The sequence below is a fragment of the Somniosus microcephalus genome, chromosome 33 (genome assembly GCF_052327205.1).
Source record: "Somniosus microcephalus isolate GS21.2 chromosome 33, FLI_Smic_1.0, whole genome shotgun sequence".
In the NCBI taxonomy this organism is placed as follows: domain Eukaryota; kingdom Metazoa; phylum Chordata; class Chondrichthyes; order Squaliformes; family Somniosidae; genus Somniosus; species Somniosus microcephalus.
The window spans coordinates 33,347,308-33,371,144 of NC_141019.1; the positions used below are offsets into that span (position 1 = coordinate 33,347,308).

Below are 23,837 nucleotides of genomic sequence, written 5' to 3' on the forward strand. Positions count from 1 at the left end.
TAAAATGGTGTTTTCAGGGTTCCCTCCCATTCCGCCCACCCCCCGCCAAATTTTCTCCCCTCTTCCTGAAGGCAGTGGTTCTACAGGTGCCAGCTGTCCTGCACTACCTCATCCACAGAGAGTGCCAGCAGGTTATTCACTCATGGTGAGGGGGGGAAACTGCATCCAGGCCTGATCCTGCCATCCCCCTATGTCCATACACATGCACTTTCTAACAGGGGACATTGGATTGTGATCAGGAGCAGGAATCCTGCTGATTTGACCTATCCTAGCCCAGGGGTTCGAAGGCCAATTTGAAGAGCGCCATCACTACCCTATCGAGAGATTGAAATGGGAATCTTCCTGGTCTGCATGGCTCTAACCCACACTGGATAATAGTACGAGGGCTGCTTGCATTCCTCTCCGTGCTGTCAACTCGAGTGGCTCAAAGGCCTTGGAGCAGTCACCTGGCCACAGGAGATGCAGGGCTTGGGGAAGCCAGAAGTGAGAAAACATGGAATAAGGCAAGGCCGTTCTGCTCAACATGCCTGCCCTTTCACAGCCCAGGTATAATTTACTTTATTATGTCTCCAACCCAACTTATTAACTGAGGGAAGGTGAAAACCCACAGGTTAAACTTTCAATAATATCCAGCTCCAATTATTAAGTTACTGGATACACAAGCAATTGTGTGGCTGGCGGGGGGTGGGAGGAGGTTCGATTTTAGATGCGAGCCCAAGTTTCCCCTCCTAGGTGGGGCTTGAACCTTCAGCTCTGTAGTAGAGACTTTACCCCCTCCGTTTACCCCTCTTCCTACAATCTGCAAGCTTTTTAAACCCAAGCTCGGTGACTGATTTCTCTCATCTGCTCTCCAACTCTTAAATCTTGGTGGTATCCTGCACTATGGGCCTTCACTTAGTTCTTAATCAAAAAATGTTACGCACCCTCTGCTCCACACCAATCTCAGAAGAGCATCTCCTACTGAACCAGTGAGACATTGTCCATTTCCCCCATCAGCCATCCTGTGGTACCTGAGTGAGACTATCAATTTAGTGCCAAATTAGGGGTAGTTTTGTGCTATGGGCCTATGCCCATTGTAATTGGGTTGAGACTGCCGAAGTTCCATTTATATCAGAGAGGGGAAGATATTCATACCATGGATTTTAACCCAGGTTCCAGAAGTGAAAAAGTAGGATCTGACCCACAGAATATCTACTCCATGACACTACTGCTTTAAACTCACTTAATGCTCATTTTGTTTTATGCAGGTCACGTGGAAGTAGTTTGTTTTCTTCTCGATGCCTGCCGTGTAAATCCCTTCTGCAAAGACAGGTGAGTGACAAATCTTGGAAGCTAAGGAGGATACAAATGAGGTTTGAATGGTACTTTCTCTTCAGTCTAGGCTCAACGTGAATTTTTCCACTCCAACTTTAGGACCAGTCTACCTTTAGAGATGGACATTGGTGTTCTTCTCGTTGCTGGGTTCTGCCCTGATGGGGAATCGATAGATTTAAAGTTTTTGTTGCTCCTGAACTGGAAATGGGGGTTGTACAGCAGCACTTTTCCTGGAAGCACTACTACAACCACGCATGGTGATTGGGTTCCAGCAAGATGTCAGATTCAGCATTCCACTTACCCAGCTGTTCTGGTAGAGCTTCAGTGCCAGGGTCTCGTACTCCTCCCATCTCTGTGGCATAATGCACTTGTATGTTAGACCACCTTAAATGAGAAACTTAAAAAAAAAAATCCAATTCCAAAATTGCTGCTGTTATCTCAATGCACATCCTCAGAGAACTTGTAATCTCAGTCAGTTTTGATTAGTCCTCAATTATTCTTTCACCTGTCCACAGGTGGGGTAACACTCCTCTGGATGATGCAATTCACTTCAACCATCACCATGTTGCAAAGCTGCTGAGAAACTACCAGATGTCTTACTCCCTGCCAGAGACAGCAGAGTGTGACAGCGAGGATACATCTGAAGAAAATACAGGGGGGAAGAGGTGAAAGACCACCAACCCCTCTGGTCACAAAAGCCTGAAAGTCAGTCCCAGTTCTTGTGTTGTCTGTGATGTAGGTGTCTAGTTATGCAACAGCGGTATGCTGTCCAGTCAAGAGTGTCCAGTAGCACTAATGTTGTAGTTTCACAGCCCGACTTGCCTTACTGCAGCAAAGCCCCAAATCAGTATCTTACACCAATAAAATCACTTCCATTTTGGTCAGGGGGGCAGCTGACTTCCAGAAACCAGCACCATGATTGAGTCCAAACCAAGAACCCACCGCTACGATTATACGTCCAAAACAAACTGCTGCGAAAGCCACACCGCCGAGTTTGGTACAAAACAGGCCAAAAGCCCACATTTTAAAAAAATTAAATAATTCAAGACAAAAAGTAGCAAAAACAAATAAAACAGAAAAGGTTAAATAACAGAAAATGATACAGACAAAAAAACTCAAGATAGTCATGAAACAAAAGGAGTTAGGAAGTGAAGGTATGAAGACACAAGATAAAATGATTTATTCCTAGGAATACCTTTTGCTTCCTCCTGTGGTTTTACAGGAGAGCCCCATGTAACTCATACAGCATCTATATTGGGTGTAATAGAGTCTTAGAAACTATATGTCCCCTCCAACCTGACCATCTGAGACTATTTTGCATCAATACCAACACAAAAGAAAGTGAGATGTCTTGCACACACTGCATCAAGTAGTTGTTGAGGCTCGAACTGCACCAGCGAGACTCCTGGCTTTGGTAGAATGATCTTTGGTTGTCAATTCAGTAATGTCGTAGTTGTAGATTATGAATTATGATATGACTGTCCCTCTGGCAGCTGATCGAGTATCTGTACATTTGAGTTGGTGATGTGCGTCACTGTCTAACTGAAGCAAGCTCTGGGCATTATTCAGAGTTTTAAATTGCTATTTATTTTGTAGTAATGCAATAAAAATACATAATGATTGTGTGTTGTCCCAACTAATCAGGCCTATAATTAGCAAGGCAAGTATTACAGCTTAGTAATCACTATATAAGGGATTGTTTTACACTTATGACAGTGTTTTAAGACTATGAGCCAAGACCTAGAAGACAACTGAAACAAACCTGAAGAATTGAGACTAAAGATTAGGAGTTTTATTCCGCAGAGTAGGGGAGAACAGAACAGATTCCTGTGGAGGGCAGCAGGCAAGGGTTGAATAGTGGAGCATGGGGAAAAATTAATATTCTGGAGTTTTGCTCTATTTGCCTTTGAGGATCAAGGAGTGTTTATACAGAACTTTCCCTCAGGTGATTAAATGTGTGGGTATATAAATACAAGTTATTGTTGTTGGTAGAAGCCATGAGAATAGGATAGATAGTAGATGGGCTGTGGAATCAGGCCACCTACAGTACCTTCCCTCAGCAATTAGCCTCTAATTGACCTCAGGATATTACTGCTTAAAACCATTTCCCCAAAGGGAGTACCTGAGCAGTGACTTTTAAAAGGGTCAGCTCCATCTTGACAGTGCATCACGGGAAATCAGCTGGTATTTGTAACATTCGGAGTTTCACACTTCTCCTGAGAAAAATCTCTGTTCCAGGGATGTATTCCCATTGCTGGGACCAGCTTTTTCTAGGATATCATTATGACACTTGTTATAATTGTGGGTCAGACAGACCTGTTGCATGATCTTGTTATACAGGAAGTGGCCATTTACTTGGTCTGATTTCTGGATCCCAACAGTGATAAATAATTGAAACAGCATTTCAAAGTTCCATGCAAGTTGTTTTACCTTTATTTATTGATCAAATTGTAAAAAAATCACACAGAAGCAGTGCATTATTCAATAAACTAGACAAAACATACAAACCAGTTAAGGGAATCACGCATGCTGCATAATGTTGTGGGAACATAAAACTGTATTATGATACAGCCTGGCTTCCCTCAGTTGATAGCACCTCGTATGTGCTGAGAGATTACCTCCAGAAAGCCAGGCTTGCTCTTTGTTGCTGTAAGCACTGTTAAAATCACTACTGTGCACACAAAATGTCTTTAAGCTATAATAGATGTATTTACTCCAGTTCTAATGATGAGAAGCTCTCCAGTACATGGAGGGAAATTAATAAATCCAGGGGGGGGGGGGGGGCCTGAATTCGGTTATTTTCTCCTCCATTCCCTCCAGGATGACTCAAGTAAAGATTGCAACTGAACTACTTAGGGGAAGCTTGACAGAGCATCAGTCAAGACTCTAATTGGAACTCAGGTCTGCAGAGAGCCTGAAATATATTGTCTCATGAGGTGCAGGAGAGCCACGTTGACTGGATACAAGAACAGCTTCTTGATCCAGATCCCCATACAAGGTATAAACACCTCATGCAGCATCAACTATACAAAGTACTGTTGAAACTGAAGGGATGCATAATACACAAAACAGATAGTAGGTCATCAGTGTGTGCGCCACACCTTTTGGTTACATTTTTAAGGGAAGTTGGAATGAGCACTGTTACAGGTAAACTACCACCGACCGGTAGGTGTACTTAGGGGACATACAGTCACTTTGGCCTGTGCAAAAGCTTTGCATTTTATTAATATATTGAAAATAAAAACATAAACCACAGAGCAAACTGAACTTCAAACACATCTTCCAATGAACAGCTCTGTATGCTGTTATGGTAACTGTGCATCCATGCGCCAAATGTGCCACAGCAAATTCTTAATGTCGGAAGGCCGTTAAATTGAACCTCCAGCTGATTCTTGCCTGTGGTACATGCACCCTGTACAATCTGCGACAGTGCCACGATGTCCAGGATATACACTGGGATCTTCAGAACCCAGTGCGGTTATCCACTGAATAAATTCTACAATCCTATGGCATGTCCTCTATAAAACACGCAAAGAGCTCTATTGGAGTATGAAACGTTATAATATCTAAACAAGAGACACAGGGAAATTACTTCATTTCTGGCTCAACAATCTTCATTTTCGCCTCTGAAGGTCTCACTAATTTCTACATCTAAATTTCAAGTAAACATCTGACTCCCATCAAACCTTGTGTTATATAACAGAATAGTTAGGAATGTATTTTAACAATGAAGAACATTCATAAACCTCATTTTCCCCACTCAGTAGTCTAAGCAATGTCCATTATTGACTAGTTTCAACCTAAAAGGCTTCGAAAAGGACAGATGTCTGGAGCACGTACAGTATCTCACTATCTCCACGTCATATAGGTTTGAAGCACCGGTCAGGATGAACCGAAATCATTTATTGAAGAGATATTTACACAGGATATTCCACTTTAGAAAGCTAGTTGGGTTGTTGTTGAAGCATGGCAGAGAGATTTAACAGCAGTATCAGAGTGGTAGTACCAACTGCATAACTGACTAATGGTAAAATGTAATGACTGGATAGTAACCATATATGAACAGAAAGCAAATTGTGCAAAAGTTATACAAGCATAAGACTTGCATTTTCCCTTTTCCTACACCCCAAGGGGACATTTCAAAAAAATACCCACAAGATGTATCCATCTGCTTTTTCAAAAAAATATATAGTCTTCATAAATATCTTTCTTGGCTCAATGTTATATATTCCAATTATTACATTCAACTACACCAGCAACTGTCAACACACACGCAACATGTTGTAGCCCACTTTTTTCCCCCTCACACACACACACCCCACACATTTCTGGACTTCCCCTTACACAAGGCTGTACACAGGTACGATGGGCCAAATGGCATCTTTCTGTGCTGTATGATTCGATGATTTAAGTGCTTAAACAATGTCCACAACTTCTTTTAATACAAAAATTCTGCACATAACCCTCCCTCGGTGCATTTAGGACAACCCAGGGTTACTTTTGTGAAATTCTGGTTGTTCCTGGAACAGAAAGCTATTGACCAAGAATCTGGTAAGAGTCAGTCCTGTTAAAAAAAAGAATGAGGAGAGCGCTTTCCTAACTCTTCCAGCACTCAACAGCAAAGAGTACAAAAAGTCATCCTCAAGTTCAGCTGTAGCCCAATTTCTATCCAAGTCCTTCCTCTTTATACCTGTCTCACAAAATGTCAGACAATATAACATTCCTGGACAGGAGCGTTTTAGCCGTTTCTCCCGGTTGGACGAATGGCCAATACACGGAAGATAAAGTAAATCATAGTTTTAAAAAGAATCAAGAAAAAGTGTGTCCCTAAAAGGAGAAGTTCCATTAGTTTGGAAACTTTAAGCAACACTGGCTTGTTGGGAGTTACTGTCTTTGCCTGCTCCTAAAAAATTCTTACATTCAAATATATTGAACAGCTACAAGAATACCTTACAAAGCAAAAGGAAACATCCTCTCATGCTATTATAAGCTTACGTTGAAAACAGGGCTTCCAACACAGGTCTCTGTAGCTTTTAAAACAAAATGGCAGCTTACTGCAGTGCACCATTAACTATTTCAATAAAATGAAGGAACCCTCTTTCAACGCATGTTAGCAATAACACTGCAGGATAAGCAACAGTTATGTGTCGAATAGCTCAGCATTTTCCCCTCATTGTTATAAACCAGCACTGATGTGCGCAGTGAATATTCATTTAAATCTTTACCCACTGGTGAACAAAACAGAAGGAAGGACTTTTGGAAATAAATCCAAAGAAATTATGTCATTGAGAGGTCTGGATGAGACTAGTCTTTTGAATCCCCTGCTCTTGATCAAACAGTGCCACAGGATCGTTCATGTCCACCTAAGCAGGCAGATAGGGCCTCGGTTTAACGTCTCATCCAAAAGACAACGTAGCACTCCCTCAGCCCAGGTTATGTGCTCAAGTCCTGGAGTGGGACTTGAACCCACAAAGGCCTGACTCAGAGGCGAGACTGCACCAGCCACAACAACAGTGCATACAGATACTCCATAAAATGAAGCAAGGTGGTAAATTAAAAAATTCAAAACACACAGTGGACAAAAGCTAGTAGTGACCCCACAAAGCAGCCAAACATCCCAATGTAGTTACAATAAAGGCAGCAACATAGTTCCTCTCCCCCTAGAGTGATTTTAAATGATCACAATAGTGTACTGAGGTAAATGACCACCCCCACTTTGCCAGTTCTAAAGTGCTGTAACCTAGGTAATGGCAACATCGTTGAAAATTCACATTCAAGTGACCTATGCTCATGTAGGTCAATCATTGAATACATCATTCCTGAACCCAGAGGGGCCATTTAGTGCCACAAATTAAGGGGGGGGGGGGGGGGAGAGGGTCGGGCGGAAAGCAAAAAGAGGAGGGGGGTAAAAGGTTAGTGTTGATATGGGTTGGCGGGGGGTGGGGGGTGGAAACAGTGGTGGCCTGGCCTCTTCCTTTGTTGGCAATGGCACAGCTTAAGTGAATTCATATACTGCACCACCCCCAAAATGACTGTTGACCAGTAAGCAAGTTTCTTTGGGATAACACTGGTCCAGATAACACCTCTTGCCTTTCCCCTTCCAATTTCCTACATCTCAATTGGCCTGGGAAATAGATGGTTCTCTGCTAGTCTCCCAAACCCTCCCCACGTGCATCATCAGTATTGGTTTGCTTTTACGTACACACAAGATTGCATTTTAACAACTTGAAAAGTTCCGCTGTTTACAGCAAGAGCTTAACAATCTTAGAATTAAAAACACTATGAAAGGAAATTCTATGAAGTGTACAGAGTATTGAAGTTGGAATAGGGTCCATGTCCTAATGCCAGAAACCATGGCATTGCATCAGAAATACGAGATCCCTCAAATATATAATTTCTTCACGTGTTCTAAGTCAGAGGTTCTGTCTTGAGCCATTCCATTAAATCTTTAGGGGGAAAAAATTTAAAATAAAGTGAAAAAGTGATGGAGGGAAAGGGTAATTACTGCCCCCCCTGTTAAAGAGCCATCAGCAGTCCGCTCAAGAATTCACAAGTACAAAGCTGGGAGGAAATTGCCCATCACAGTCTTGCCACAGTTGGTGTGTGACCTGGCAAGGTGGAGGCAAGTAGGAACTTGGCATAAGAGGAAAAATTATGCATCACTACAAGTGTACACATTAAGTGAGGCACACTAAAGTACTCTTCCAAACTTGCTTCAGAGCACTAAGCCCCCTTCTACTCCACCCCCCCCATGAATTTTGTGCTCATTTAGGAAAGGGTCGTTACTGCTGGAGAATGGAACACTTTCTTATTTCAGGCATCTAGTGTCATAACCAAGCACTTCCAGCTCAGGTATGGCATATTTAGATGCAGAGCAAAGCTCCCTCTACACCGTTGTGCTCCAACCCAAGGGCACAATGACTCCCCAATTCTAAAATACAGAGTGTCGTAGAGAGACAAGACAAACGATCTACCTTGTAGAGTTTTCATAGGAGTATAGCCCCACTTCATAGGTCCGAGGGGAACCTATGCACATACACTAAATGTCATCAACATTGCAATGTTGCATGTGGTTTCCCTAATTCTAGATCGTAAAAAGCTCCTGATCAGCTGGAAAGTGGCCTCAGGACTCAACCAGACTTTAATCCAAGGACTGCCCTGTCAGAATACACATCAAGTATGGCTGATCTACAATAACACGCATGTGGAGCTGTGAAAAGAAGAATGTACTTATCCAAGATTGTAGTCTTAAAATGAGTTTAAAAGAAAGCAAATGGGTCCAGTGTAAAAATGGATTGTGTAAAACGTGGCATGAGTGTGGCAGGACAATTTCCTCACAAATAGTGGGAAAGATACGGAGGAGCAAATTTGCAGAGAAATTACAGAGAGATGCAAGAACTATAGAGTAGTGATAATGGGGGACTTCAACTATCCTAATATAGACTGGGATTGCAATAGTGTAAAGGGCAGGAAGGGGGAAGAATTTCTGAAGTGTGTTCAGGAGAACTTTCTTGATCAGTAGGTTTCTGGCCAGACGAGGAAGGAGGCATTGCTGGATCTGGTTCTGGGGAATGAGGTAGGTCAAGTGGAGCAAGCGTCAGTAGTGAACATTTAGGGAACAGTGATCATAGTATCATAAGGTTTAAATTAGCTATGGAAAAGGACAGGGAGCAATCTAGAGTAAGAATGTTTAACTGGGGGGGGGGGGGGGGGGGGGAAGGCTGATTTCAGTGGGTTGAGAACGGATCTGTCCCAGGTAAACTGGAATCAAAGATTGGCCAGCAAAACTGTAGTGGAACAATGGGCTGCCTTTAAAGAGGAATTAGTTCGGGTACAGTCGAGGTACATTCCCACGAGGGGGAAAGGTAAGGCAACTAAAGTCAGAGCTCCCTGGATGACGAAACAGATAGCCAATATGATGAAACAGAAAAAGAACGCGTATGACAGATGTCAGGTTGCAAATACATCTGAGAATCAGGCTATATACAGAAAGATCAGAGAAGTGATAAAGAAAATAAGAGGGGCAAAGAGAGGGTATGAGAATAGAATGGCAGCCAACATAAAAGGTAATCCAAAAGTCTTCTATAGGCATATAAATAGTAAAAGGGTCGTAAGAGGGGGGTTGGGGCCGATTCGGGACCAAAAAGGAGACCTATGCATGGAGGCAGAGGGTATGGCGGAGGTACTAAATGAGTACTTTGCATCTATCTTCACCAAGGAAGATGCTGCCATAGACATAGTGAAGGAGGAGGTAGTAGAGACACTTGATAAGCCTGGCTGTACTTAAAGTAGATAGGTCACCAAGAACAGATGGGATGCATCCTAGGATGTTGAGGAAATTGAGGGCAGAAATTGCAGAGGTACTGGCCATAATATTCCAATCCTCCATAGATACGGGGGTGGTGCCAGAGGACTGGAGAATTGCAAATGTTACACCATTGTTCAAAAAAAGGGTGTAAAGATAAACCCAGCAACTACAGGCCGGTCAGTTTGACCTCGGTAGTGGGGAAGCTTTTAGAAACAGTAATCGGGGACAAAATTATCACTTGGATAGGTGTGGATTAAAGAAAGCCAGCACGGATTTGTTAAAGGCAAATCTTGTATAACCAACTTGATCCGAGTTTTTTTGATGAGGGTAATGCGGTTGACGTAGTGTACATGGATTTCCAAAAGGCGTTTGACAAAGTGCCACATAATAGGCTCCCCAGCAAAGTTGAAGCCCATGGAATAAAAGGGACAGTGGCAGCATGGATACAAAATTGGCTAAGTGACAGGAAACAGAAAGTAGTGGTGAACGGTTGTTTTACGGACTGGAGGAAGGTATACAGCGGTGTTCCCCAGGGGTTGGTTCTAGGACCTCTGCTTTTCTTGACATATATTAATGACTTGGATGTGGGTGTACAGGGCACAATTTCAAAATTTGCAGATGACACAAAACTTGGAAGTATAGTGAACAGTGAGGAGGAGAGTGATAGACTTCAGGAAGACATAGACAGGCTGGTGGAATGGGCAGACACGTGGCAGATTAAGGAGTACAAACGTGTGGAAATTATGATGAACCTGTATAAAACACTGGTTCAGCCCCAACTGGAGTACTGTGTCCAATTCTGGGCACCGCACTTTAGGAAGGATGTGAAGGCCTTAGAGAGGGTGCAGAAAAGATTTACAAGAATGATTCCAGGGATGAGGAACTTCAGTTACGTTGATAGACTGGAGAAGCTGGGGTTGTTCTCCTTGGAGCAGAGAAGGTTGAGAGGAGATTTGATAGAGGTGTTCAAAATCATGAGGGGTCTGGACAGAGCAGATAGAGAGAAACTGTTCCCATTGGCCGAAGGGTCGAGAACCAGAGGACACAGATTTAAGGTGATTGGCAAAAGAACCAAAGGCGACGTAAGGAAAAACTTGTTTACGCAGCGAGTGGTTAGGATCTGGAATGCACTGCCTGAGAGGGTGGTGGAGGCAGATTCAATCGTGGCTTTGAACAGGGAGTTGGATAAGTATCTGAAGGAAAAGAAATTTGCAGGGCTACAGGGAAAGAGCAGGGGGAGGGGGACTAGCTGAGAGTTGGCGCAGGCTCGACGGGCCGAATGGCCGCCTTCTGTGCTGCAACCATTCTATGATTCTATGAAATGTTTCCAACTTGGGGGACGGGGGGGGGGGTGAAAGAGAGAAGAGAGAAAAAGATTGGAGGAGTTGCAGTCACAGAGCAACAAATTACATGGGGTTAATACAGGACCGAACAAGAATGTGGCAGCTTGGCAAGGAAGAAACATTTACCAGCAAATGCTGCATTACCTGATAGTTCAATGTCCTCCAGATGATTTTCATCCACCACCACTTCAGAAAGAATATCAGATGATGGCCTGCAAAGGGGGTGGGGGAGAAAGAGAAAGGAGAGAAATCTCAAAAATCCAGGATTCATTTTCTTCACAAATTTAATGCAGCCGTTTTAATTCCATCACAATACAACAGGAGGTAACCTGGAAGACCTCCTTCCCTCTCTCAGGAGCGCTGTGGCCAACAGTCAGAAGGTGGTGGGTTCAAGCCCCAATCCAGGATTTGAGCACAACGATCTAGGCTGACACTTCAGTGCAGCGTTCAGAGTGTGCCTCATCGCGAGAGGTATCATCCCTTGGATGAGATGTTAAACGAGGGCTCTGACTATCTGTTCCGGTGGATGCTGAAGATCTCATGGTACTATTTTTTTTTATAAATAAAAAGGGCAAGGAGTTCTTCTGGTGTCCTGGCCAACATTCTTCCCTCAATCAGCAACATCAGAAAGAGATTAAGTAGTCATCTCATTGCTGTTTGTGGGACAGTATTGTATGCAAAATGGCTGCTGTAGTGACTGCCCTTCAAAGTAATTCATTGCACATGAAGCGCTTTGGGATATTTCTGAGCGGCGTGATCAGGGACTGCAAATATGCAAGTTCGTTATTTCAATTACAAGACAGGAATCCAACTGAAGAGTTCTGACGAACTCTTCAGGCTTCACGCTTACAGTTTATGTTCACCATCTGCACCAGAGTTGAATTACGGGCTTGTAAAATGAACTGCAAAAGGTACTGGGTAAAACAGAATGTTTAGTTCTTACCTACGCAATGCGTGCAGGCGCACAACGCTGCAGGGGGTGTGTTTAATGACTGTTCCATTTTCAGGGTCATAATGCCATTGACAGAGCCCCCTCCCCTCGTACTGTTCCTTTATAAATAAATTACTTCCCGAAGATTCCCAATCATGAATACAAGCCTCTTCTAGATAAATACACAGTCAGGGTTATAGTCAAAATGATTTGCTCACCTTTCGGATACCACAATTAATCGGGTTCTCAAGTATTTGTTGTTTTGCGGACCTGCAGATAAAGCAGAAGACATTTCTAAGCGAATTGCAACAATTCCTGATTCCATAAAGTGAATTTGGTTTATGGTGGTAAAATGATTTAATTCCTGCAGACCCAGGGAATTCAAGGCTCCCTGACCCAAGCTTCTTTTTTTGCTTTCAGCTCATGCCTGGTGATGCTGACGCACTAATGTTACAGAAATATGTTATTCAAAAGTCAGCAGATTTCTGTAAAATTAACCATACACTATTATATTAAGTACATTTAATTTTTAAGTTAACACCTATGCTCAGATTTTCCTGCCCCTCCACCCACCCAATTCTATTATTCTTAACTTACATTCCTTACACCAACTATTGTAAAAATCTGTTTTACTCTTGAAGGACTAAATATTGTTCTCATCAGTTTATCGCTGCTGTTCAGACCCCACTCCAGAGGTGAATCCACATTGAATAAAGTTGGGCACCAAATGGCTAAAAAGTTAGTCCAACTGAAGCCAAAGAAATTGATATGGTCAGGTCACAGATGTTAAAGAAACCTCAAATTTAGAACTGTTTGCCAATTCAGATATAGTTAAATAATGTTCTCCTAACAGACTTAAAGAATAATCCAGGGAGTTGTTCAGAATGGCCTAAATGGTCCTACTGAAGCTATTGTTGCTCATGGACTGAAATACCTGCTTCAGAATCCGAATAGTATTTCCCAAATGCCTCATCTGTGGGAATATCTGGGTACAGATACAGCAGAGGGTGTTCTGGGACATTTTCATCTGCCATCACTTTGTAGAAACGGACAATTTCCGAGAGAGGGATGTTCGTCAGGTGAGTCTTGGTGTATGGCTGCACTGATCGGATTTTGGATTCCCCTGCAAGAGCAAGAAACGTGCCATTAATAAGCAGAACAAAAAAACGTTTCAAAATTCTGTGTCACTTTATGCTGGGTTCAGAAAATAAGATGGGACCTAACAGTCATAGCAACAGACAATCTTGCCAGAAACAAGATGGGCCAGGAAAACAAGAGCCCAGGAAGAGACCCTTGCACAATTTACAAATAGTAAACTCAAAATGCATCCTTGTTGCATATTATATAACCATGTCAAATTCACTCATTTTAAAACAGGTAAAACTCAACTATAATTAGATACATATTAGACAAGGGATTGAATAATTTGAGAAGCACAGGTGAAGGGCTAAAGCCCATTGTGCACCAAGGTTGAATAGGTTAGATTAGGAAAGAAGACAAGGTAAATCAAGAAGTATTTGCAAGTGATACCAAGCTTACATTTTTATGATATTGTAGGAGGAAAAAAGAAATTAAGTACTGTAGTAAGGAGTTCTACAGTCGTGTCATCCTGGGAAAGAATAGGGCACAGTGCGACAAGTCCTATCGACCACAGCGAGGATGGAGGGAAGAGGAAGAGCAAAGTGGAGCTCAGGAAGAAACAGAAGAGAAACTTTCAGCGAAGCAGTGACCATGGTAGCGTTAGGCAAGTGTTGCAAAAAGAGCCTCCCCAGCCTGGAGAGCCGTGTTCAAAAATTAAAATCATTCGGGTAAAAACCATGGTTGGTGGATTTAGGATGCAAATTAATCTTATTGACTGCATCAAGTGTTTTGAAAGGCTACTTGCTTCTATGGGTGATGCAATTCATCATCATGTAATCTGAAAGTATAATCAATGCTAAGACACTGGAATTTACACCAGGCAGGAGGAGCCAGACGCTCCCCAGTATTATAGGTACAAGAGACTTGTGCAGTCCCTGGCCTCTCACATGTACAGTAAGTTCTAGCTGTGTACCACAAGTGTATGATATCAAAGGATATTGGAAGTTCACCCAAGCTTTTTTCCACCCCTCTCCTAATGGTGTTAACAGATACTGGCGTATAATTCCTGGGTTATGCTGATCTGTGTGGCTAAGCACCATACACAGTTCTAACTGAGCCAGTGCTAGCTTTTTAAAAATATATTATACTACAGCAATTGCTTTTTAGGGGTGAATTCTTTATTAAAAAGTGGATAGATGTTAGTATTAGAGATTGGAATATTTCCCCATCCAGTGTCAGAGAGAGCACGGAGAGCACTTCCATACGCTCATGTTCTTCTCTTCCAGAGGGTTTGGCTGCCATCTAGAAAATGGCCTGCTGGGAAACGGGTTAGCAGTTTGATGTTGAATGGAGATGGATAAAGTTGGTTTATGTAGGTCCTAAAATAGAGGACCTGGAAGCCAAAATCATTTTTCTTTTAATTTAAAAATAAAAAAAGGGTCTTCCAGTTCATTTGAAGAAATGACTTCACATAAAGAAAACTTAGTTGAGGTGTATAAAATTATGAGGGGCCTAGATAGAGTGGATAGGAAGGACCTATTTCCCTTAGCAGTGAGGTCAATAACCAGGGGGCACAGATTTAAAGTAATTGGTCGGAGGTTTAGAGGGGAGTTGAGGAGAACTGTTTTCACCCAGAGGGTGGTGGGGGTCTGGAACTCACTGCCTGAAAGGGTGGTCGAGGCAGAAACCCTCACCACATTTAAACAGTACTTGGATATACACTCGAAGTGCCGTAACCTGCAGGGCTACGGACCAAGAGCTGGAAAGTGGGATTAGGCTGCAGAGCTCTTTATCGGGCGGCACGGACATGATGGGCCGAATGGCCTCATTCTGTGACATAAATTTCTATGATTCTATTCTATAAAACTGTAAAATGATCACCTCAGCAGAGGAACAACCTCTCCCCATTTACCCCAGGGGACAAGAACCCTCCTCCCATTTACTGTTCTACTCCCCAGGGTTTGCCATTCATTAGTTACCATTAGGTAAATGCTCCACCCAGGAGAAAGTAATGCCACCATCCTTGCAGCTCTCACTGAAGCGAAGCAGGAAGGTGCCTGTTGGCATCTTTTTCAACAAACTGCGCTCTCTCTTTTTGCTCAAAAATCCAATAATGTGCCTAGAAGACAAGATTGTACAAACCAATATCAGCCACTTTAAAACACATTTCTCACTCTCTTATGGATTTGGGGAGAATAGGTAGGTCCGATGGTATTTTCACACCTTCATAGTTTTGTAAATATATTGCAAGTTACCATGTATGAATTGCCCACTCAATATAATAAAACATATGGATTATTTTCCACTGACCATACCTTTGAAATGCTATGATAATTTGGGCTATTTAACCTGGGCAATAACCTGATGCCACAGTAGGAAGGACTAACACCTCGAGCACTGTTAAGTACTTTGACAGCACAATGCTCGCCTTTATTTTAGACTGGTGGGATTGTCCAAACAGCGAACATCCGCACAGGCAGCAAAGCCCGATGCCAATTTGCCCAACAGCAGGGTACGCTGTGTGGGTCAGGCTAGTCTTCCCAACCAAATATACCGTCCTACAAGACAGAACGTTCCAGTTGAGACAGAACCGGTTCTTAAGACGTGTCAGCTAAAGCTAGGATTTGAACACTTTTCCTCTGAATGGGAACTCAATATGACTGTAACAGCAACCAAGTTATCAGACTTTGATGAACCTCTTTTTACTATCTCCTCCCAAAATAAGCTTTTCCACATTTTCCCCAGTTTGCATGTTATGGCCAAGAGGGCAGATTGTCAACATCACCAAATCCTTAGTGGACCAGTCTCTAGGAGGTATACAGTCGGTTCTCCCTGCTTTTCTTCCCTATATTCACCCCTCCTTTCTGGGGAATAGCCTGGCCACCACTTGCCACCTCCCTACAGCAACATAGGCGAGATCTGAAAACCAGAGCCTTTTATTAAATTCTATCTGCCTCAGCACCTGGACGATTGAACCAAACGTGTCAGATTTTCAACTTCTCACGTCAGCGGAGCAGCACTGAACGTCACATCGGGAGGGAGGCGCAAACATCTGTCCCAGGGCTGCCACAAATGTAAAAACACAACAACACTGGCTCACAAGTTAAGTGATGAGACTACTACAGTGGAGGGCCCATCGACTTGTAGGTGTGCAAATATCGCTTTATAATGCTTCAAAGTATAAAGGGCATCATTAATTAGACTCTCGATTTTATCGAAGTGAAGAGAATAGTACACTGGAGGTGAACCCCAGCCACCTTACCCATCATTCCAGATATCCTCCAGGTATTTCTTAATAAGCTCTAGGATACCTTGCAACCAGAGCCAAAAGGAAAAGTTCTGTTTTGGTAAATTCTCCTGTATTAAGACATCAAAAACAAATAAAATTTATTAAAAATGCTCAATTAATTTGCCAGTAAGCACAAATGGATCAGGATAAATGGCACATAGAATACTAGCATAGAATGATGCAGCACAGAAGGAGGCCATTCAGCCCATTGTGCCTATGCCAGCTCTTTGAAAGAGCTCTCCAATTAGTCCCACTTCCCCCTGCTCTTTCCCCAGAGCCCTGCAAATTCTATGCTCAGTTTTATCCCGATGCCACTGTATTGTAAATTGAACAGCACCATTACCCGGTCTGTAAAAGCCGTAGTTAATGCTCTTCAATTTATTTATATTTGCAGCTTTTGGGGGGAACGGAGGAGCGATCCTTCCCGTTTGATTCCTTAAAGGGGAAGCAGCATATAGGAAAGACTTTTACCATATAAATGTTCCTTTATTGTTAGTGTTTGCAACTTTAACGCTCACAAATTTTTACCTTGTTTTAAAAAAAGGTCGGGGCAGGTCGCTGGGTAACACCATTTAATTTGAGGACATCAGTGTTAATATCAATTCTGGGGAAGCAAGTGTGAAAAGTTTACTGCTTAATGCACTAAAATTTGTTGAAGTGTTGCAAGAAAGCTTTGCCTTGTAATGGTGCACAGTATCGAGAATCCTGGAGTGGGGCAGAAAGAGAAGAAAGGAGAAATCCAAGTTTACCCAGCTTTAATTAATGTGGACTTTGGAGATCTGGTGCTGCCCACTTCAGGTACGAGCAGCTTCGAGGTAGATGTTACAGGTAGAGCTGGAGTCACTAACCTTGGAAAACTTTGCCCATGTAATGCAACAGTCTGCATAGTTCTGTTTAGGCCCTAAACAATGCAAAGAGAAGAATACACAGATATCAAACTGGTAACAGAATGGAACATTTCCTTGAACCTGCTGTATCAGGACATATTTTGTGCTTTTAACTCATGTGTCACCATATCATAGAATCTGACAACACAGGAGGCCGCCATTTGGCCCATTGTGAACGAGCTCTCCAATTAGTCCCACTCTCCCCCCTGCTCTTTTCCCAGAGCCCTGCAAATTTTTCCTGCTTCAAGTATTTTCTCCAATTCCCTTTTGAACGTTACTATTGAATCTGCTCCCACCGCCCTTTCAGGCAGCGCATTTCAGATCACAACAACTCACTGTGTAAAATAAATTCTCATCGCCCCCTTGTTTCTTTTGTGAATTATTTTAAATCTGCTTCCCCTGGTTACTGAACCTTTTGCCCCAAGTGGAAACAGTTTCTCCCTCTCTACTCTATCAAAACCCTTCATCATTCTGAACACCGCTATTAAATCTCCCCCTTAACCATCTCTGCTCCAAGGAGAACAATCCCAGCTTCTCCAGTCTCTCCACATAACTGAAGTCCCTCATCCCCTGGTGCCAGTCGAATAAATCACCTCTGCACTTGATCTTGATTAAGCATTAACCCTTTGGCAACAGAAGGCCTTCATTAAGGATGGGGGATAGGTGAAATAAAAAGTATCTTATACACATCCATCTGAAGTATCTAGTGATGGGTCCAGAACATTTACCCACTATGTTGGACAGAACATCAGATGATGGCTTCACCATCGGGACAGCTTTGAAAGGAAAATTAGGAATTGAACCATTCTTCGCATCTTCAAATTACAATCCTACCGAGCAACACTCCAATTTATTACCACAATCACTTAATCAGACCTATACTTAAAAATATTTCCCAATTTGTCATCAGGTCAGGGATCTCCAGCCATCACGTAGTTCCATTCCCTCACAGTTAGACTCTCCAGTTATACCAGCAACATTGAACTTAAATAAAAAACATTAAAAAAATAAACAGAAAAATATTAACAGGAAAATACCATACCACATTTTACACAATATACTAGACAATGTAAAGATCTACCTGGTAGAAGAATCCATTGAGAATTCTATACTGCAGCATCTAGACCAATCCTGAAGGCTGATCAGGAAGCATCCCAAGTCAGGAAATGTCCACATATTTTCTTCTTGTATTAGTGGTTCCCTAAAAACGGCACTTACGCTGATTCTTGCCCAGCGTCACCCTACTGGTCCATCAAAATAGGCCGATCCAGTTAGAAGTGACTTTTCCCCAAATCAGGTGCTTCTTAATCAGCATCCAGGAATGGTCTGGACACTGACATTAAGGGGTTGCCAAAAAGCCACTTCCTGAAATGCCTGTAACAAATGTCAAAATGTCCTGCACCAAGCCCCACTCACTCATCACCCTGGTCTTCACTGGATCCTGCTTTATCACGTTTAAAATCCTCAACCTCATGTTTAAATCCCTTCATAGCCTCACCCCCTCCCCAGCTCTGTAACCTCCTTCAGCCCGACAAAACCCCCCCCCCCTCAAAACGCTTTGTTCCTCCAATTCTGGTCTCTTGTGCATCCCCTCCCAGTCACCCCACCATTGGCAGCCTTCACCTACCTAGGCTCCACATTCTGAAATTCTCTGCTTAAACCCCATCTGCCTCTCCACCTTCCTCTCCTTCAAGACCCATCTCTGACCAAGCTATTGGTCTCCCCTCCTAATATCTCCTTCTGACTTGGCATCCATTTTTTTTGAATGACACCTCTAAAGCACAATGGGACATTTAAAAGGTGTTTTATGACTGTGGTAAACCACTGTTGTTAGTATTGTTGTTCACTGTTAGTACTGTTGTTCACTCTTGCATATTGTTGTACTTGTCTGTGCATGCCTCAGCTGACTCCGCCCCTGGCTCCACCCTCATGGCTGGGTATAAAGGTCGCTGCTCAGAAGCCTCCGGCCCTTTTGGATACCAGGCAACCACAAGAGGCATGCTCTGTTCTTTGGTAATAAAAGCCTGTTTATTACTTTCTCAATCTCCAGTCTTTTGTAGCAATTGATAGTGCATCAATTTTATTACCAAAGTTAAATGTTGGCTGCGGATGCTGATCAACCGATGGCGCAAAACGCTGAGCAGCAGGCGCTGCTGCGAGCCCTCAGACCAACATGCCTGGACTTAGACCCCCAAGAAGCAGGTTCGTCGACTAAATTCGCACAATGGCTGCGTTGCTTTGAGGCGTATCTGGAAGCCTCGACCGTGACTCTTGATGAAAATAAACTGAAAATCCTGGCCTCGAAGGTGAGCCACCAAGTCTATACTTTAATCCAAGATGCGACGACCTACGCGGCGGCTATCGACCTACTGAAAGGGCAGTATGCACGCCCGGTTAACACGGTCTATGCCAGGCACCTTTTAAGATCTCGCAGACAGCAGCCCGGGGAATCGGTGGAAGCCTTCCTACGGGCACTGCGGGTACTCGGACGCGGCTGCGACTGCAAGGAAGTATCGGCCGCGGCACATGCGGAGGGACTGATACGAGACGCTTTCGTTGCGGGTCTAAGGTCCGACTACTCCCGGCAGAGGCTGCTGGAGAAGGGTGAAATAGACCTGACAAAGGCAGTGTCCCTCGCGCTCTCGCTCGACGCGGCCCACAGAAATATGGACGCTTTCTCCCCTCATCGCCCCGCGCCGTGGACGCCGCAATCTTGGGCCATGGGACCGCCACCTCCGACTGCTGCAGCGATGTCCAAGGCACAAAAATGCTATTTTTGTGGCCAAGCTAAACACCCTAGAGCACGCTGCCCCGCGAAGAATGCTACCTGCTCCGGCTGCGGGAAGAAAGGTCACTACGTTAGCGCCTGCAAAGGGAAGACCGCTAACGCCAGCAGCGCTGCGTGCGAACCGTGGGCGCAGCCATCTTGTCCGCCATCTTGGGCTCCCCCAGCCGCGTGGGGATCGGGACCGTGGGCGCCGCCATTTTGTCCGCCATCTTGGACGCCTCCGACTTCAACCACGGGGGACCCGGACTCAACCACCGCCTCATCTGACGACCACATCGACTCGCTCGACCATACGCTGGCCTCCGTGACGCTGGACCAATCTCTCCCTCATCAACTGTCCAGGTCCATGATGGATATTACGGTAAACGGCCGCGCCACTACCTGCCTTTTTGACAGCGGGAGCACGGAGAGCTTTATCCACCCCGACACGGTGCGCAGTTACTCTCTCCCGGTCCTGCCGACGCGCCATCGGATCTCTTTGGCTTCCAAAGCCCAGTCAGCGGACGTCGGTGGCTACTGTGTAGTGACCCTTTCAGTAAGGGGCACAGAATACAAAAATTTTAAACTTCTGGTCCTGCCCCATCTCTGCGCTGCCGTTCTACTGGGGTTGGATTTTCAGTGCCACCTTAAGAGTGTCACATTAGCGTATGACGGACCCCTCCCCCCACTCACAGTCTGCAGCCAGCAGCTTTTAAATCGCCCGCCGTGCACCATTTGCAGCCTCTCCACCCTTAAAGATCCCCCCCCCTCCTTGTTCGCTAACCTCACCCGCGACTGTAAGCCCATCGCTACCAAAAGCAGGCGTTACAGTGTTGGGGATAGGAGCTTCATTAAATCCGAGGTAGCGAGACTCCTGAAGGAAGGGATTATTGAAAGTAGCACCAGTGGTGGTAGTGAAGACTGGCGAAAAACAGCGCCTAGTTATTGACTACAGCCAGACGATCAATCGCTACACCCAACTAGATGCATACCCACTCCCCCGCATATCTGACATGGTCAATCAGATAGCACAATACCGGGTGTTCTCGACGATTGATCTGAAGTCGGCATACCACCAGCTCCCCATCAGGGCTGAGGACCGCCAGTACACAGCTTTTGAAGCTGACGGTCGGCTCTATCACTTTCTCAGAGTTCCCTTCGGCGTCACCAACGGAGTTTCTGTCTTCCAACGGGAGATGGACCGGATGGTTGACCAGAACGCGCTCCAGGCCACTTTCCCATATCTAGACAACGTCACCATCTGCGGCCACGACCAGCAGGACCACGACGTTAATCTAGAGAAATTCCTCCGGACGGCCCAGCGGCTGAATCTCACATACAACAAAGACAAATGTATGTTTCGTACTACGCGCCTTGCTATTCTTGGCTGCGTAGTGGAGAACGGAGTCATCGGCCCAGACCCCGATAGAATGCGCCCCCTTATGGAGCTCCCCCTCCCCCACTGCCAGAAAGCACTGAAGAGATGCCTGGGGTTTTTCTCTTACTATGCTCAGTGGGTGCCCAACTATGCGGATAAAGCCCGACCCCTCATCAAGTCCGCCTCCTTCCCCCTGACAGCAGAGGCCTGTGCAGCCTTCACTCTCATAAAAGGAGACATTGCGAAGGCCACAATGCACGCTGTGGATGAGTCCCTTCCTTTTCAAGTGGAGAGCGACGCATCCGACTTTGCCCTAGCTGCAACCCTTAACCAGGCGGGGAGACCCGTGGCCTTTTTCTCAAGGACCCTCCAGGGCCCCGAGATTCGACACTCCTCTGTCGAAAAGGAGGCCCAGGCCATTGTGGAAGCCGTGCGACATTGGCGGCATTACCTGGCCGGAAAACGATTTACCCTGCTCACTGACCAGCGTTCAGTGGCTTTTATGTTTCATAATAAGCAGCGGGGCAAAATCAAGAATGACAAGATCTTAAGGTGGAGAATCGAACTCTCCACCTACAATTACGATATCTTGTACCGGCCCGGGAAACTCAATGAGCCCCCAGATGCCCTATCACGTGGTACGTGCGCCAACGCGCAGGTTGATAGGCTACAGACCCTCCACAATGACCTCTGCCACCCGGGGGTCACCAGGTTCTTCCATTTTATCAAATCCCGTAACCTGCCCTACTCCATCGAGGAGGTCAGGACCATGACCAGGAACTGCCAGATCTGTGCCGAGTGCAAGCCGCATTTTTATAGGCCAGACAGAGCGAGCCTGATCAAAGCCACGCGCCCCTTCGAGCGGCTGAGCATCGATTTTAAAGGGCCCCTCCCCTCCTCTGACCGCAATGTGTACTTCCTCAATATAATTGATGAGTACTCCCATTTCCCGTTTGCCATCCCTTGCTCGGACATGACCAGTACCACGGTCATTAAATGTCTGAATGACCTCTTCGCCTTGTTCGGTTTCCCTAGCTATATCCATAGCGACAGGGGCTCATCTTTTATGAGCGACGAACTTCGGCAGTACCTGCTCGCGAGAGGCATTGCTACAAGCAGGACCACCAGCTACAACCCCCGGGGTAACGGCCAGGTGGAAAGGGAGAATGCGACAGTCTGGAAGGCAGTCCTTTTAAACTTAAAATCTAAGGGCCTTCCGACCTCCCGCTGGCAGGAGGTCCTCCCTGCGGCGCTCCATTCCATTCGGTCGCTGCTCTGTACACCCACCAATGCCACTCCTCACGAGAGAATGTTCTCCTTCCCCAGGAAGTCCACGTCGGGGATTTCGCTACCAACATGGCTGACTTCTCCAGGTCCCGTCCTACTGCGGAAGCACGTGAGGACCCATAAGGCGGACCCCCTGGTCGAGAGGGTGAGCCTCCTCCACGCCAACCCGCAGTATGCTTACGTGGTGTACCCGGACGGGCGGGAGGACACAGTCTCCATTCGAGACCTCGCACCTGCAGGTGCTCCTGAAACACCCTTTTCGCCACCCACCGCTACTCCTGCCTACCCCCAGGACACAGTCCCCGCACGAGACCTCGCACCTTCGGGTGCCTCTGAGAGACCACCATCGCTACCTCCCATTACCCATGCTCTGACCCCTGTAGACGGCATGCAGCAGCCCCAGGGTCCGCCACCTGCTACACCTCCTCTGAACGAGACACCGGGTTCACCGTTGGATGCTGCACCATCACCGCCGCTGCTGCGACGCTCAGGACGGCTTACAAGGCCTCCTGATAGACTTCAGTACACGAATTTTTAGTGCACTTCACCCCGCCGGACTCAATTCTAAACAAGGGGTGAATGTGGTAAACCACTGTTGTTAGTATTGTTGTTCACTGTTAGTACTGTTGTTCACTCTTGCATATTGTTGTACTTGTCTGTGCATGCCTCAGCTGACTCCGCCCCTGGCTCCACCCTCATGGCTGGGTATAAAGGTCGCTGCTCAGAAGCCTCCGGCCCTTTTGGATACCAGGCAACCACAAGAGGCATGCTCTGTTCTTTGGTAATAAAAGCCTGTTTATTACTTTCTCAATCTCCAGTCTTTTGTAGCAATTGATAGTGCATCAATGACGCCATTGTATTTTTTTTGGAACTGCTAACAGGAAGTATTCCTAAATTCACTGAAGACTGGTTGATAAGCAAAAGTAAAACCAGGTTGTTTGTGTGTGTGTGGGGGGGGGGGGGGGCTATGGAAGGGTTCCTTAGTAAATTAATTCTCAGGATGTGGATATCGCTGGTAAGTGCTGCATTTAATCGCCCATCCCTAGTTGCTCTGCAGAGGTAGTGGTGAGCAATGTTCCCGTTTAGCTGCGCGGCTGCCTGAAGCTCCTGCGCAGGCCGCTTGCCGGTTTCTCAATGGAGAAAACCGCGCATGCGCGGAAGTTTAATGGGGCCGCACACCCAAAACAAATTACAGGGATCACTGGTGGGGAGCCTTGTTGAAAGTGGTTTGATAGAATGGAGTGGCTCGCTAG

The 23,837-nt window shown here is 45.2% G+C and overlaps 2 protein-coding genes across 4 annotated transcripts in view; one reads left to right on the forward strand and one right to left on the reverse strand.

Annotated features, from left to right (window-relative positions):
• The window catches only part of LOC147097124 (glutaminase liver isoform, mitochondrial-like), a 59,360-nt gene extending 56,421 nt beyond the window's left edge, over positions 1 to 2,939 (forward strand). The window contains 3 exon segments of the mRNA XM_085972990.1: positions 1,248 to 1,311; positions 1,830 to 1,977; positions 1,979 to 2,939. Of these exon segments, the coding sequence (XP_085829116.1) occupies positions 1,248 to 1,311; positions 1,830 to 1,977; positions 1,979 to 2,017 (251 nt within the window). The 3' untranslated portion in view covers positions 2,018 to 2,939.
• Positions 2,940 to 3,724: 785 nt separating this feature from the next.
• The window catches only part of LOC147097125 (signal transducer and activator of transcription 1-like), a 73,082-nt gene continuing 52,969 nt past the window's right edge, over positions 3,725 to 23,837 (reverse strand). For all 3 annotated transcript variants that reach the window (XM_085972989.1, XM_085972987.1, XM_085972988.1), the window contains 7 exons: positions 17,114 to 17,166; positions 16,239 to 16,333; positions 14,956 to 15,095; positions 12,831 to 13,019; positions 12,115 to 12,166; positions 11,110 to 11,177; positions 3,725 to 7,760 (listed from right to left, as the gene is read on the reverse strand). In XM_085972989.1, coding sequence (XP_085829115.1) covers positions 7,723 to 7,760; positions 11,110 to 11,177; positions 12,115 to 12,166; positions 12,831 to 13,019; positions 14,956 to 15,095; positions 16,239 to 16,333; positions 17,114 to 17,166 — 635 coding nt within the window. In that variant the 3' untranslated portion in view covers positions 3,725 to 7,722. The remainder of the gene's footprint in view (positions 7,761 to 11,109; positions 11,178 to 12,114; positions 12,167 to 12,830; positions 13,020 to 14,955; positions 15,096 to 16,238; positions 16,334 to 17,113; positions 17,167 to 23,837) is intronic.